Here is a 17,871-nt window from a genome sequence, read left to right as displayed (position 1 = left end):
TCTCCACCGTGGGCCGTCAGCCTATCGGCATCACTGGGGTCCCTCATCCCTTCAGCTCCGCCTTGATCCATTGGTCACCTGGCTCTGCCTTTGGCTCCACCAGGGACCTCCTCCCCTCCAGCTCCTCATTGGTCCTCAGTCCCACCGGCTCCGCCTCAGACGTCCGAGCCTTCGGTGCTGCCTCGGTCCTTCGAGCCCCTGGTTCCACCATGGTCCTTCAAGCCTTCGGCTATGCTCCGGGCACTAAGATCCCTAGTTCCGACCCTCGAGCCTCTCACGGCTCCACCTTCCATGGTTCCGCCTCTCGAGCCTCCTGGCTCCACCTCCCGTGGCTCCACCTTCCATGACTCTGCCCCTCAAGCCTCCCACGGCTCTGCCTGCCTTTTGTCGAGCCTCTCCTAGCTCTGCCTTCCACGGCTCCGCCTGTCTTTAATCGAGCCTCTCCTAGCTCCGCCCTCAGACTCTTCCACAGCTCTACCCACTTCTCCAGAGTCTCCTCCTCCTGCGGTTCTGCCTCCTGACCCAGTCCCTGCCCTGTGGCCGCCTCCCAGGCCTCCTGACCCAGTCCCTGCCCTGTGGCCGCCTCCCAGGCCTCCGGATCCATTCCCAGCCTTGAAGATCCCCCTGGATCGTCCTCCTTGGATCCTCCTTCTGCGTCACCCTACCCTCCTCATCCATCTTTGGGCGCCAGTAGTCACCCTTTAAAGGCGGGGGGGGGGGGGGGGGGGGTGTAGGGTAATGTCACAGTCTGTCTCCCTCACTTTCTTCAAGGACTCTTATTTTGAAGGTTTCCTCCGGACTACATCTCCCATGTTTCACTGTCCTCATCACTTCCATCCCTCATTAGTTCCTTGTGTATATATACCCTCTAGTTTTGTTCATTCATTTGTCAGTCCTTGAAGTGTTACGTTAAGTTTTGATGTTAAAATGTATAGTTAGTTCTACTCCAGCGATTATTATTAAAAGATTTAAAGAATCTACTGCGTCTCCTCTCTTCCACTCCACATACCCAACGTTACAAAAGTTTAAAGAACTTATGTATTTGAGTTATGATTCCAAAATGTGACATTTCAAGTAGTTTAATTAGGACCACTTAAATGTTTTTATTAATGACAACTTTAAGATTTAGAGAGTAACAGTAACTTAATTAAAACTAGTATGAATATTAAAAACTTGAGATTAAGTTGAATAAACAATTTTTTTTTTTTTTTTATAATTTGAGATTATTATTAGTATTTACAATGAATGTTCTGGATTCAATAAAGCAATTTTAGAAAAATTATCATGTATGATAAACATTTATGAAGTCATGTGGCTTTACTTTTAAAACTTTTTATTATGTTTATTCCGGTACAATGTCTTAGACTCCATTGTGCATTCAAGTGCATTATTGTACAAATGATTTTTGTTTGTAGTGCCATATCATAATGAGTTGAGGTTTTTTTTTTTTATCAGGATTTTAAATACCGCTGCCATCAAGATTTTCCTAGAAAAAAATTACATAAAATAAATGATCAGTTTTAAATAAATAGGCCCCCTGGATCAGCTGCTGGTTCTAACTTCACGAAGACTGGAAGGGAAATATTAACATACTTTTGTATTGTAGCTTGTCTGTTAATGGTAACCCATAAATATTAGAGTGAAAATGTTAATGTACCTTTTTTACCCTTCTTTACCCACTCTGATAACATTGGGAGAAATTATTTTTTCTTCAAAGTATGGCATTTTGATTTCCAGCTGCACCTCCTCTTTGGTTAAGCAAAATTTTCAACTTCTGTTGTGGAGAATTATAAGACTGTCTCTCTTTGTTGATGCTTTGTGTTGTTGTGAAGAATTATGTGTGTCTTGCAGAATCCAGTGTTTTTTTTTTTCTTCTCATAGTGACTAAACTCTTTGTGTCCAGTATCAGCAAACAATGACTCAGTCTGACCAGCACACATCTGTTTCTGTAAGAGAAAGGCCAAAGACTTCAGCACTGAGTGATACGCCTACACCTAGTGTGACTGAGTGACTCACATTCTGTCTTCCTGTGAGGTGTATACTGAAGCAGTGCTCTCAGTGAACTCTTTTATGTTCAGTACAGAGAAAAGAATGACTGATTTTGACTTAGGAATGACAGATTTGTTTGTCTTGTGTGCTTTCAGTGATTGCTTGTCATTTCTAGAATCTTTTGTCAACATGGAACCTTGAGTATGTAATATGAACCCTAGGTGAATATATCATGTCAATAATATCATGCATTTTCAGAAGGAAGCAGAAGGATCTGATTTTGAGGAAATTACAGATTTTGAAACATTGTCTTTCCATATCTCAAAAAGAATCAAAACATTTTCCATTTGTTTCTGCTTTTCTAATAAACTGCTTCTACCACATGGCCCTTTATAAAGTTGTTTTGTATTGTATCATGTTTTTTAATGTGGCATGTACATAATATTTGAGTTAACTGAAGTAATGTTACTTCCAAGCATGCATTTTATACTCTTTGCTTAAACCAGGTGTTTTGTTTTAAGTGTTTCAGTGGCTGTTCTCAGTGTAATATGAATTCCAGGTGTGTCAGTTTACCAATGAGACCAGTGGACTTAAGTCAAGTGTGTTGGATATGACTTTAAAGCATACAGTGCCATCTTGTGGAGAAGATCTATAGCTCAATTTTGTTGAGGCTGTCTTTGTCACTGCTGTAATTAACCAGGTTCCAAAAGACATTTTAATAAAAGCAAAGAAAAAACAACAACAAAACAATTTAATAATGTATTTAAAATAATAAATAATATAATAAATAATACATTATATATATATATATATATATATATATATATATATATATATATATATATATATATTGAATTGTCCATATAAATACCAGTTTTTGTATGTTTTTTTCTTTGAGTTCTTAGTAAGATAAGTGTAAAGTAGAATTTACCTGAATTAATACTGTTTATAAATGTTTTATTTATTATTCATTTATTTAGAATTCTGGGTGGTGATGAAGCCAATAAAACTATTGGGGACATAAAAAAAAAAAAAAAAAAAAAAAATATATATATATATATATATATATATATATATATATATATATATATATATATATATATATATATACACACACCGATCAACCAAAACATTAAAGCCACCTGCCTAATATTGCGTAGGTCCCCCTCGTGCACCAAAACAGTGCCAACCCGCATCTCAGAATAGCATTCTGAGATGATATTCTTCTCGTCACAATTATAAAGAGCGGTTATCTGAGTACCTGTAGACTTTGTCAGTTCGAACCAGTCTGGCCATTCTCTGACCTCTCTCATCAACAAGGCATTTCCGTCCACAGTACTGCCACTCACGGGATGTTTTTTGTTTTTGGCACCATTCGGAGTAAATTCTAGAGACTGTTGTGCATGAAAATCCCAGGAGATCAGCAGTTACAGAAATACTCAAACCAGCCCGTCTGGCACCAACAATCATGCTATGCTCCAAATCACTGAGATCACATTTTTTCCCCATTCTGATGGTTGATATGAACACTAACTCCTGACCTGTATCTGCATGATTTTATGCACTGCACAATTGGCTGATTAGATAATCGCATGGATGATTGTTGATGCCAGACGGGCTGGTTTAAGTATTTCTGTAACTGCTGATCTCCTGAGATTTTAAAGAGAATGGTGTGAAAAACAAAAAACATCCAGTGAGCAGCAGTTCTGTGGGTGAAAATGGCTTGTTAATGACTGAGGTCTGAGGAGAATCGCCAGACTGGTCCAAGCTGACAGGAAGGTGACAGTAACCCAGATAAAAACGCGTTACAACAGTGCTATGCAGAAAAGCATTTCTGAATGTACAACACGTCAAATATTGAGGCGGTTGGGCAACAGCAGCAGAAGACCCCTCCGGGTACCACTACTGTCAGTTTAGAACAGGAAATTGAGGTTGCAGAGGGCTCAGGCTCACCAAAACTGGACAGCAGACAATTGGAAAAACATCGCCTGGTCTGACAAATCTGGATTTTTGCTGAGATCTTCAAATGGTAGGCCCACTGCAGCCTCAGTTTTCTGTTCTTGGCTGACAGAAGTGGAACCCAACGTGGTCTTCTGCTGTTGTAGCCTATCCGCCTCAAGTTTCGACGTGTTGTGCATTCTGAGTAAATTCTAGAGACTGTTGTGTGTGAAAATCCCAGGAGATCAACAGTTACAGAAATACTCAAACCAGCCCGTCTGGCACCAACAATCATGCCACAGTCTAAATCACTGAGATCACATTTTACCCCATTCTGATGGTTGATGTGAAAATTAACTGAAGCTCCTGACCCATATCTGCATGATTTTATACATTACACTGCTGCCACATGATTGGCTGATTAGATAAGCACATGAATAAGCAGATGTACAGGTGTACCTAATAAAGTGGTCGGTAAGTGTATATATTGACTAGGCAATATTTGATAATCATTCAAGTGATAATCATTTATCTTTTGAAAACTAGAATGATTTTTTTAAAAGGTTTTTTTCCTCACCTTAGTTGACAGAACAGTTCCCCAAATTGTAGAATTACCCATAGATAGATTGCTATTTTATTTAGATTGATCTGGTCATCTGCAGAAGGACTCCAGTATGCCTTGTCGGTTTGCAGTAGCAGTTGTGTGTTGAATATAGAGAGTGAGTACACACTACACATTAACACACTAGTGAGTGTGTAATGAGATCAGCAGACAGCTGTGAGGTCCACATTCCCCACTGAGACCAGCCCACAGAACAATGTCTGCAGCACACCAGCAATGCAGACACACCCTTATTCCACAGATATACAGCATGAACACTATTGCACTAAATACATGTAATAGCATTTTACTTGTTAACAGGATCAGTTGTGATTTTATACACACAGAGACACACCCATGTTTCTTACATCTGTATTTTTACCCAGTTGAGACTGGATCAGAGCATGTGGATGTTTATTTAGAGTGATGTAATCTTAGTACTGTGGAGAATTCAGAGAATTCAGTCCAGAATTTAGTTCAGAGAGAGAAAGATACTGAACATAGTTATTTCAAATTCATAGATATACACACATTCATATGTCTGAAAATGTTTAATTAATTTTAGTATATAAAAAGACTTAATTAAACAGCATTACAGTAAATCCCTCTTAATACTTTACTAAATTCCGGTTGTAAATATGCATGAACATTTTTCCAATATCAAGGTTTTAGGTTAAAAATGTGTATGTGTGTTTCTTCAACTTCTGGCCATTTCATGTCCCAGGTCTTTTTTTTTTTAATTTTTTATTTTAATTTTATTTTTTATTAAAACTAACAGATTTCAACTTGTTTCTTTTTGTTCTATGAAGGTCACAGTAAAACTGACTTGGAAACTTTTTACCTGGCCTTCATCATTTATTTGTGTTACTTTTCAAATGCCTTTTATATATAGACGTTACTGCTTTAGACTTAAAACACCTTGAATATATAATTATTACATATTTAAAACTATGATAATCTAAACATACAATGAAATAAACACAAACATTTCGGTATTTATAGTGTGAAAATAATTTCTATATGTCTCACAGTTGTTGCATCATTTCCACTACACCAAACAATTTTGCTACTAATAAAGTTTTTCCAAACGTTAGTGTAGTTGTTAACCAAGTGGACAAAAGTGTCAGTAAAGAGCATACTTGAGATTAAATATGATAAGAGATTTTTGAAGAAAACAAAGCAAAATCAAGGTAAATATGACTTGTGAGCGGAGAGTTTTTCCAAAAAAAGCTTGAATTTGACCAATTATGCAAAATTTTCAAAAATGCTATTTGTGTGATTTTAGGATTCATAAAATGTTGTCCATGAAATAAGACTTTGCAAGACTAAGGAGTCTGCCGTTTTATTTCAAAAACATTACAAATGTAATTTCCACCACAGAATTCTATGAAACACAATACAAAATCTGAGATGTGCTGGAAATGACACTGAAGTTGGAATTTCCATGGCTTTCAGAAAAAAAAAAAATACTGTAAATCTTGTGTAATGCATGTATTGTACACTGACCCCCCCAAAAAAGAAGAAAAAAAAAAAAAAAAAAAAAAACAGTGAGTGTACAAAATATGTAATCTAGTCTTAACTTTCTAGAAGTTCACAATGCTAAAAATGCCCAACGTTGAAGAAACACCCATACAGTATAATTGGATACAGACTGGTACTGTAAATATTAAAAACAGCAAATGTAGATCATAAGTTAAACAAGCCTTGTTGGCGTCAATGCAAATGTGAACGCCCCAGCTTGTGCAATGACCTTACCCTCTCCAGTTACCCCTCAAATGCCCCATCCCCATAATTCCCCCCTCAGCAGCTGCCCGTGCCAGAGGGGTAGACATAGTGAGAGCGGCACGAGGGTTGGAGGAGGGAGAGGTCAAGTCCCAAAATAGCCCCTCTGTGTAGTGCAGGAGCCCCTCCTCCAGTGAGAAAGACAGGATGGAAGAAACAGGCCAGTTAAGTGAGGAAGAGAGAGAGAACGACAACATATCAGACAGCATGAAAGCTCAGAACTGTCACATCTGATATCAGATCTGACACACATCAGCATTACAGTGGTTTGGAGCACACTAAACGATTCGCAGACATCTGATTCTCTTTGATTCGTTGCGTTTAACATCCGCCAGTGAGCAGGTAAGAGAATAAACTGACATGCTTGCTAAAGTAGATTTATAACAGGAAGTCCCTGAGTTGACATTGTTGAGTGTCAGATGTTAGGCAGAATATTAGCTTCAGTCACCATTCACTTTCATTGTATTGAAAAAAAGATGCAACGCAAGTGATTGTACATTCTGCCTAACATCTCCATTTCTGTTCCACGGAAGAAAGAAAGTCATATGGTTTTGGAACAACATGAGGGTGGTAAATGATGACAGAATTTTTTGGGTGATTTTCTTTTATGGCTAATTGTTATGCTGGACTGGCTTTGTATTTTATGTAATTCTGAGTTGATTTATTGCACATTTTAAATGGGAAAGGTAGGGAATATAGTTGGATTGATGTATATTGTGTAGGAAAATGTTTCTGCATAATTTTTTATTTTGCATAATTTAAGATATTTTTGACATGAGTGTGATTTTCACTGTGTGTGGTGTGTCCATGTATTTAGGTCAGCAGAGCTCAGGGGTCACATGGTGTTGAGAGGGCACCTGTGGCCTGATTGTACCCATTCCCGGTCAATTTCTGTCCTTTATCGGCAATGATAGACTAGCACTTCTAACAAAAAAGTGCAAAAAATACCATGCATGGTCATGTAAAACCTGGAAACGTCAGGGGATTTAAACATCAGGGGATTAAAATGGTGATTTCCAGGCCTGGAAAAGTCATAAGAATTAATAAAACTTTAAAAAGTAATGGAAATTTCTATATTGAATATAGAATTTTCTAGTTTTGCTCTGATCTTGAATATTTCATTTGCTAGATATTGCTCTTTGTAAGTGCTTGTGTAGAGTATAACTTGCCCGCATGCCAGTGTGATAACGTCAGTCTGTCCACTGAGATTATAGCGTGCAACAGTCGGGTTCAGGAAGTAAAAATTAATTCATTTAAATCATAGGGGAATGGATAATTAACTATAGTTTATAAACCTATAAAGACAGGCCTACTGTGAGCTCTGAGGTTGTTAATCGATGGTATATGCTTCTGTTAACATCATCAGTCTGCGTTATTTCAACTTCATTTAAAAAAAAAATGTGTTTATTAGCGGAATTCCTGATGAAGTACTACACTACCCATGATCCTGAAAGGAAACAATCCACCAATCAGAGAAATGTGGCAAACAAACCGCACGACAAGAGTTCTGCAGCTACCACCCACTCCCGTGACACACTGTGACGCAATTGAGTCGGCCTCTCTACACTCTCAAACTACCTATTTATTTGTATATATCTGAATATTTATTTTTATTTAGTATTATTCTATACTATATCTTATAATAAACAACTTTAAATCAATTGATTTACAATTTGTTTTTATAATTTTTTGTTAAAAAAATTATAAGTGTGTAAAAGTTACTATTTGTCATATTTACATAGTTGAGACAACATGAATCATACAGTGATTGCAAAGGATTTTAAAAGTACTTTCAGACAATAGAATCGTTTTGTGATCCAAGGGGGCCATTACTTGAAATGAGCGTGTCGTGTAGTGGGTGTTCCTTGTCGTCTTGCCAGACGGAGACAGATGCTGAGTTCGGAATGGCATACTACCCATATTACTCTAACTACTTCTACCATATATGTCTATGGCAGAAATAGTAAGAGTAGCATGTTGGTATGCCATTTCGAACTCGGCCAGATACCCTTGGGAAAATAGAGCTCACACGTGTCCATACGCCCAACAACACTTACTGCTTTGGCCACTGGGGGCATTGTTTTGAATTTCGGTAAGCACAGACCGATTTTAGCTAAAGGAAAGTCAACCTACTGTGTCCGATTTAACTGTGAGATCAGTCTGATTTTTACAGAGATTAAGATCTTACTTTATTCCTATTCTCCTGTTTCAAAAGATGATATTTTCAAATAACATATAATATATTCTCAAATAACATATGCACCGTATGTTTTGGTTGACTTTCTAAATGATAATCATCTTTATCACAGTATGTTATATTATAGTATGCTCTTTCCATGTACTGTAGCATGGTTGGCTTGTGTACTCTCCTGTTTATTTTTGAGTCAGTGAGGCAGGAGACTAGTGTGGGACTTGTAGCACGATGGCGACGTGTTTGACCTACATTCAACAGTGCCGTGTTATTTTTAGGGGTGGGCAGCACTGTAGGTGAGATACTGCTGGCCGTAACATCAGTGTTACTATGTTGACAACGAGCACCAGTTGCTTTGGCACGTCTGCCATATCCCATAATACATAGCTGTTGACCATATTGTTTTTGGTGATTGTCATAGTGCTTTTATGTGCTGACATTGTTATAAGTATTGGGAATTATATTGAACTAAGTGGATTTTTTGGAGCTGTAGCACAGCGGTTAGTCCATATGCTCTTGACACTTTCGAGCCGTGGTGCTCATGTGAGTGACAGGTTCTAGTCTGACCTGCAATGCACACTTAATGTATGAATGTTATTGCATAAAAAAGCAAATTATCTAACCACGTGGCTATCAGGGGCGTAGATTCCATGGGGGATGGGGGTGAGGTAACCCCCCAATAATAAAAACAAGCAAGTACAACCCCACCAATATTTATACCATTATCAAACATGGAAACATGTAAATTCTTCACACTATAACACATAAAACACATAAAAATTAAAATTCTGTCATCATTTAATCACCCTCATGCCATCCCTTTCTTCAGCAGAACACAAAGATTTTTAGAAGCATATCTCAGCTTTGTAGGTCCATTCAATGCAAGTCAACAGGTTCCAAAACTTTGAAGCTCAAAAAGCACATAAAGACAGCATAAAAGTAATCCATACAACTCCAGTGGTTAAATCCATGTCTTCAGAAGCGATCTGATAAGTGTGGATGAGAAACAGATCAATAAAGTCCTTTCAAACAGCCCTCCTAAGCACTCTTCTCTCTTTTGTCTTTGGTGATTCCGATTCTTTGTGCCACCTACTGGGCAGGAAAGATAATTTATAGTAAAAAAGACTTAAATATTGATCTGTTTTCACCCAAGCCTATCATATTGCTTCTGAAGACATTGATTTAACCACTGGAGTTGTATGGATTACTTTCAGGTTGTCAAACATCAGTGGAACATGTCCATAGTAAATGTGGTGAACTACACATGTGGTAAGACCCCTGTGTGAATTGCTGAGAACAATTGCAAAAGTTAATTCTAGCAAAAGGTCTGCACCATTTGTTTGCAAATGTCATTTGGATTTATATAGTTTGACTTAAGTGCCCAAATACTTTTTGGGGTCATTTTCTGTGTGCTATTTCTTTGTAGTATTTCTAAACCAGATACAGACTGGATTTCCATCTAATGTTATCAGGGCTTGTGATCTCGTCCTCTGAAATTAGCCTTTTAATATCATCTCCCTGCTGCTGGATTTCTGATTTGACCAACAGTGACAGCAGACGAAATAAGCCCTTCAGACCCAGTGACCTACGGTCGTAAATATACTCTTCATTGGTTTGACTTTCACATCAGATGAACCAGAAAACCCCAAGTACACTCATGAGTGACTTACTATAAACAAATCACCTGGATCGATGGTCACCCAAAGCACATGCAGGATCTCTAGAATGAATCTAAAACAGCCAAACACATCAATGAAACATATTTTGAGAAAAAGGAATTTAGCTGATTGAATTAAAGACATTATAGATGTCATATTACACTTCCCCCGTATTCCTTTGTTCAGCTCAAACAGCATTAAGGCTTTAAGGACTTTAGAGTAAGATATGGGAGGAGAGCTGTGCAAGTCTTCTTGGAGCCTCAAACTTCATTTGATCCTAATGAAATCTGCGGAATAAGTCAACCCTCAACATGGTCTCAGGGCAGTGAATCTTACTAAACAGTGCCAGCTGGACTAAACTGGATAGCGCTCTTAGAGCCATGCCGATTTGAACTAGGGTTCATTCATCAATTAAAATGAACAGTATTTTTAGAGGTTTCTACTGTATGTGAAGACCAAGCTTACTGTTTATCTGATGCTAAACTTTCAACAAAATATAAATGATATTTCCTAACCAGGTCTGTATTTTTGGAGAGAACGGTATAATCAGAGGCGATTTACAGAGAAAGCATTACTATGTGGTGCTCCTTGGTTTTATTCATCATCTCATGTGAAAGTGACTTAAAAATTCCTCCTTATTTATTTCCTATTACATGATGATGGTTTTATCATCATGATGGCACCGCGGATGGCTCTTTTGTTGTTTTTTTTTGTTTGTCCTGTGTTTAGTAATCTTTTTCCAGTCAGTTTTATCAGAGACGAACTGCTGAACATTCAACAGCATGTACCAGACAATCTTTTCCCGGTTTTCGAATATTCAGACATTTTGCTGGACTTTTTAGTTGGAGGCACAGCTCTGCTGTTCAAGAGACGCAGGTGAGGGAGACGAGCCAGTGTGCTGGTCAAACTCCGTCGGCACGGATTTCGAACAGCGCTGCCGAATATTCACTTAGTGAATCTCCGCTCTCTTCTTAACAAAACGGATGAACTACATCTCATCACCCGCACAAACAAGGACTTTTCAACCTCTGCTGCCTTGTGCTTCACAGAAACCTGGCTGAGTGAAGCCATTCTGGACAGTGCGTTACATCTGCCGGGCTTCCAGCTGTTCAGAGCGGATTGCATCGCGGAGATAACGGGGAAAACAAGAGGCAGTGGAACATGCTTTTATATCAATGAAAGTTGGTGTACAGATGTAACAACGTTATAGAGGATGTGCTGTCCTAATTTGGAAGCGCTCTTTATTAACTGTAAGCCTTTCTACTCTTTCCTCGTTTATTATGGTGAGTATGTATATCACGCCACACGCGTGTTTGAACACAGTGCTCCAACAGATGGCTGATCAAATCACAGACACGGAACAACAATACCCGGACTCAGTTATTATTATTCTTGGGGATTTTAACAAAGCAAATCTCACACATGAACTGCCAAAATACAAACAGCACATCACATGCCCCACCAGAGACAGGAACATACTGGATCACTGTTACACAACAATAAAGGATGCATATCGCTCTGTCCCTAGAGCAGCTTTGGGACTCTCTGATCACTGTCTGGTTCATCTTCTTCCAACCTACAGGCAGAAATTAAAATCAACCAAGCCAGTAGTAAGGACTGTAAAGAGATGGACCAATGAAGCAGAGCGGGAACTACAAGCCTGTTTCGATTGCACGGATTGGAGTGTTTTTGAGGCTGCAGCCACAGACCTGGACGAGCTCACAGATACTGTTACATCATATATCAGTTTCTGTTGTGTGGAGTGGCATGAAACAAATCACAAAATTACAGGACTCCTACCCCCAACCCTGTAGGGAATCAACAACTGGCTGACGACTTGAATGTGTTCTACTGCAGATTTGAAGGGCCCAATCTCACACCCCACACCCACTCTGACCTTCACTTCACACAAACACCAACACCTCCAGCAACCCCCCTCCTCCCCCCTCCTGCTACTCAACCTGCACTTAAGATATGTAAAGATGATATGAGCCGCGTCTTTCAGAAACAAAAGACGAGGAAGGCTTCAGGCCCAGATGGCATCTCACCAACGTGTCTTCGATCCTGTGCTAACCAGCTGGCCCCCATCTTCACACAGATCTTCAATAGATCACTGGAGCAGTGTGAAGTCCCATGCTGCTTCAAATGTTCAATCATTATTCCTGTCCCAAAGAAACCAAAAATCACAGGACTTAATGACTACAGCCTGTCGCTCTGACGTCTGTTGTCATGAAATCATTTGAGAGACTGGTGTTGGCCCACCTGAAGAACATCACTGGACCCTTTCTAGATCCCCTTCAATTTGCTTATCGAGAAAACAGGTCTGTGGATGATGCAGTCAACATGGGATTGCATCATATCCTGCAACATTTGGACAGACTAGGGACATATGCAAGGATCCTTTTTGTGGACTTCAGTTCAGCTTTCAACACCATCATCCCAGCTATACTCCAGAATAAATTACACCAACTCTCTGTTCCCATGTCTATCTGTCAGTGGATTACCAGCTTCCTGACAGACAGGCAGCAGCTTGTGAGACAGGGGAAACTCACTTCTAGCACCTGTACAATCAGCACTGGTGCCCCCCAGGGATGTGTTCTCTCCCCACTACTCTTCTCCCTCTACACCAATGACTGCATCCACAAGGACCCCTCTGTCAAGATCCTGAACGACACCACTGTCATCAGCTGCATCTGAGACGACGATGAGTCTGCATACAGAAGGGAGGTTGAACAGTTGGCTGTCTGGTGCAGTCAAAACAACCTTGAGCTGAACATGCTCAAAACGGTGGAGATCATTGAGGACTTTAGGAGAAACACCCCAACACTGACCCCCCTCACCATTCTAAACAGCACTGTGGCAGCAGTGGAGTCATTCAGGTTCCTGGGCACTACCATCTCACAGGACCTGAAGTGGGAGATCCACATTGACTCCACTGTGAAAAAGGCCCAGCAGAGGTTGTACTTCCTTCGCCAGCTGAGGAAGTTCAATCTGCCACAGGCACTGCTGATACAGTTCTACTCAGCGGTCATTGAGTCTGTCCTCTGCACTTCAATAACTGTCTGGTTTGGTTCAGCTACGTAATCAGACATCAGAAGACTACAAAGGACAGTTCGGACTGCTGAGAGGATTATTGGTTGCCCCCTGCCCCCCCTTCAAGAACTAAACACTTCCAGAGTGAGGAAAAAGGCTGGAAAAATCACTCTGGACCCCACTCATCCTGGCCACTACCTTTTTGAACTGTTGCCTTCTGGCTGACGCTTCAGAGCTCTGAGCACCAGAACCGTCAGGCACAGGAACAGTTTTTTCCCTCAGGTTATCCATCTCATGAACAGTTAAATTGCCCCATTGGGCAATAACTATGTGCTATACACATTTTAGTTTTTCTTATATTCATCCAACACATCCAACCTCTTCTGCCATTTCATTCTTCGAAAAAAAAAAACCAAAAAAACAAAAAAAAAACAAAAAAACATTTGCATTGTACATAACAGATTTGTATTTGCACTGTACATAACAGATTGTATTAGATTTGCACTACCCATGTGTATGTGTTTATGTATGTATGTGTGTGTCTGTATGTATGTGTATAATTATTTTTTATTTATTTTTTATTATTATCTATGTCTTGCTGCTGTTTTTGTATTGTTTTTGTATTGCTGTACACTGGAATCTCCTGTCACCAAGACAAATTCCTTGTATGTGTAAGCATACTTGGCAATAAAGCTGATTCTGATTCTGATACACAATGTTGTGATGCCTCGTGTTTGATTCTTGTGACTTGTTTTGAAGGTAGGTGCATGACAAGATGTCTTGACATTTTCATAGCGATTTAAAAGTAATTCCTTTTACCAAAAGAATATTAAATACTGTAGAGAGACCTGGAAATGTTGAGCTATCTCTCTCAGGGATCATCATTACAGTATTTGGTATGCATGATTCAGAAATATCCTGTTGAGTAATTCAAATTTTCTCCCTCAGTGGATGATTCTATCACTAGTCTTGGCATCGGTGATTGTTGGTGTTTGATTTCTGAAGACTCTCATTTCTCTCTGAAAATTACAAAGTATGGATGACTCATGTAGCGTCCTTGTTGCTCTCTCAAGAGCTATAATTCATACAGTATAAACCATTTTGTCTGAACTTTCAATGCCTTCCAATGTCTTCCATCTAAAACTCTTTAAAGGGATGTGTCTGGGTTGTGGATGGAAATAGCTCATTACCATTTGTACAGAGGAGGATGTAGTTGTATTGATTTTACCTGGAGAATGCCACATCATCAGAACTCTTGGATTACAAAAGAGCTGTAGGGTAACTTTGGCAGAGGTAAATAAGAGACACGCTCAGTTTCTTTTTAAAAAGAAATAAGTGACAAAATGCCACATTAGCCATTTAAAATGCAAGTAAATCACTGATTACAGGTGACAATTGACCACATTGTAAACAAAAACAAAATGATACACAGTCACAGTGTATGCTTGCAGCAATGTACTGAATATATGTTAAAAAGATGGGATGGAATTAAAAGAATTAAGTGCTAAAATCATTTTTAATGTCATACTAAAGTGTCACACAACTACCCACATTTCACTGTCAAGTGTAATGTTGCAACTAGGAATGCACCGATGTATCAGCTGCCGATATTTATCGGCCAATTATTGACCAAATTAAAACCACTGACATAACGTTTATAAGTATGAAAACGCTGATATAAAAAAACTGATGGTTTATTTATAATTAATTAGTAACACACTTTGTAAGAACTCTGTGAATTCAAATGCACAATCCAGAAATAATAATAGCCACAATATGTAGAAGGGTTAATGACACTGTATTCCTTTTATGAACTTTTTAGAAATCCACAGTGCTAAAAGTGGCCGAAGTTAAATAAACACTCCCTTATGGGTTTAAAACTTGTTGGATAATGCAGTGGCGATATAGGATACAATAAACCTGAGATTACGGTAATGTCAAAATCATAAACATTTATATGTTAATGTAGATACAATATTTTCAGGTAGATTTAAAGCCAGAAAACAAATAATTGAGTATTTGTCAGTTATTTCTACAATTAATCGACTAATCAGATAAAGGCCTAATTTTATTTAGTGCTCCTCCAAAACAGTGTGCAATCTGAAGGCAATAACAACAAATATAAATGTATGCTATACATGCTTTACATTGTGTGTAGAAAATTGTGTAGTGTATGCCTAATGTTATACCTCTCTCTTATGTGTATGATAGGACATCTGTGAAGACATATCCGATCATGTTGAGCAGATCCATGCACTGCTGGAGACCGAGTTCTCCCTGAAGCTCCTGTCCTATTCTGTGAACATCATAGTGGACATCCGGGGCGTTCAGCTCTTGTGGCACCAGCTACGAGTGTCCGTGCTCGTTCTGAAGGAGAGACTTCTCCAAGGCCTGCAGGACTCCAACGGCAACTACACCCATCAGACCGACATCCTGCAAGCCTTCAGCCAGGACCACGACGAGGTCAGATACATCTCCAAAACATGACCCAAACTAAACCACCTAAAGCAAGAATACCCTAACTTATTCACAAGGACAGACGCTTAGTTATGCAATATCCTGCTTGGAGCGTACAATAAACTCATATTCTTTATCTTTCACCGAAGACATTCAGACTAGACAATCCTAACAGAAAGAGAACATGCACAGTTACCATGACCATTATGTAAGGCCCACTGTGAAGAAAAACTGTATTATTGCCCATTCACACATATTGCATTTTGTGTCTGTTTTTGTGATCTTTTTCCATTGTTTTTCTATGTAAAGATGCACTAGGCCAACGTTTTTGACTTGCGTTATTTTTCAGTGTCGTTGTTTAGGGGCCGTATCAGATTAAAAAGAACGGCTTGTTCACTTCCTACCTGAAAAAGCTTGTTTCGAGACACTGAGCGTGTTCAGTCTGAATGGCCCCTTAGATGTCAAACATTTATTACCGTGAAGACCAATGCTTGCACGATACACTATTATTCATACTTTCATACACTGGCTCCTCAATAGAGGTGTACACAGACACATATGAACATAACGTCACTGTCTGATGAAAAAAACATACAGTGTCTCCAAAAAACTAATTTTTCAAGAGCATGGAAAAACTCTTTTTCTCATAAACAATCTTACATGATACTTGTTAAACAGACAGCCTGATTGAACATTTTTTCATTGGTCATTTCGATGCACAATTCAGACAGTAGGAAGAGGTCATTCGGTGCAATCCATCTATGGTAAAAAGTCAAAATTGCCAAAAGTGGAGATGCATGTTTTTCATCAGACAACGACGATATGCATGTTCACAGTATTACTGTAGTACGATAAAACTGACTGAAGTACCTGTTCTGTATTTTATGTTTCATTTTTGTAATAAAATAGTTGTTTAGTTTTCAATTGGGTTGTATAGACTGCATCAAATGTTGCCTTGTTTATGGTTCTAAGGGCCGTTCACACCAAATGCAATTTTGCTTCCGTCTACTTTGTTTTTCTATGTAAACGCGCTAGACGTAGGTTTTTGACCACTTGTGCCTCGTCTCGCTGCTTTTTCAGTGTCTTGCGCAGGATAGCCATGTTTAGTTGATGCCATGTGAGGATGCAAATAACGGCAACTTTTAAAAGTGTTTTTTGGCAATCTTTGACCATTGCACCTCGTGTTTTATTCAGTGTCTCGTGCAGGAGTGCTGTGTTTTTTTATGCCATGTCTGGTTGAAAAGAATTACAAATTATTTTGCGTTCTGTTCAGTTCGTTGCAATGCGTACAGCTTTTTTTTTTTAACACAATGACACATTCTGTGTGAACAACCCCTAACATGTTTTTACCCTTAAAGTTCTGAGTTATTTTGCAAATTAAATATTTAAAAAAAGAACCCATGCAAAACAAAGCTGGTTTGCGAATCAGATATCACTATAGAGCGCAACAGTCGGGTTCTGGGAGTAAAAATCCTATTTACTTTTTACATAGGGGACTTGATTAAACTAGAACTTACAAACCTTTAAAGACAGACCTACCATGAGCTCTGAGGATGTTAATCGATGGTATATGCTTCTGTTGAAGCCTTCAGTCCACATTAATAGTGGAATTTCTGGTAAAGAACTACTACTACCCATGAATTCACCAATCAGAGAATCGCGGTCAACATTGTGCACCAATAGAGCTCTGTAACACACTGTGAATCCTTATATATTTTGCAATAAACTGTAAATATATTGATATTCTTATAATCAACAGCTTAAAATCAATAGTTCTATATTTTTCTATAGTTTTTAATTTGATTGCATCATTCGCAGTCAGGGTTCCCACACGTCCTGGAAAACCTGGAATTTTGCAATGCAGTTTTCCAGTCATGGAAAAGTCATGGAAAATGACAAAAATACCTAATTGTCCTGGAAAATATTTAAGTATTATAAAACAGTGTCACTAACAAGGAGTTTGATACATTTACAAAAACATGGTAATGATCGTGAATTGGTTTAGATGTCAAATAAACACATCAACAACATCAGTGGTTGACTGTCATGAAAGAAGCCCTGTCATATATATTCTTTGCTTATCTGCTGTCATCTCTGCTTTACTCTGACGAAATAGTTTAAGTATTGATTCAGTGAAAAATCAGTTTTTTTTTTCATTCCAACATTGCTATTGTGTTAACTACAGAAAATGTAAATTGTAAACTTTAGAAAATGATGACGGT

General features: G+C 38.7%; 1 protein-coding gene across 3 annotated transcripts in view; it reads left to right on the top strand.

Annotated features, from left to right (window-relative positions):
* The window catches only part of LOC127455486 (A-kinase anchor protein 6-like), a 202,704-nt gene that overhangs the window by 28,271 nt on the left and 156,562 nt on the right, over positions 1-17,871 (top strand). For all 3 annotated transcript variants that reach the window (XM_051723428.1, XM_051723427.1, XM_051723426.1), the window contains exon 3: positions 15,404-15,655. In XM_051723428.1, coding sequence (XP_051579388.1) covers positions 15,404-15,655 — 252 coding nt within the window. The remainder of the gene's footprint in view (positions 1-15,403; positions 15,656-17,871) is intronic.

Source organism: Myxocyprinus asiaticus, chromosome 17 (genome assembly GCF_019703515.2).
Source record: "Myxocyprinus asiaticus isolate MX2 ecotype Aquarium Trade chromosome 17, UBuf_Myxa_2, whole genome shotgun sequence".
NCBI classification, from domain to species: domain Eukaryota; kingdom Metazoa; phylum Chordata; class Actinopteri; order Cypriniformes; family Catostomidae; genus Myxocyprinus; species Myxocyprinus asiaticus.
The sequence above is the reverse complement of the archived record's forward strand: the minus strand, read 5'-3'. Positions and strand labels throughout refer to the sequence as shown.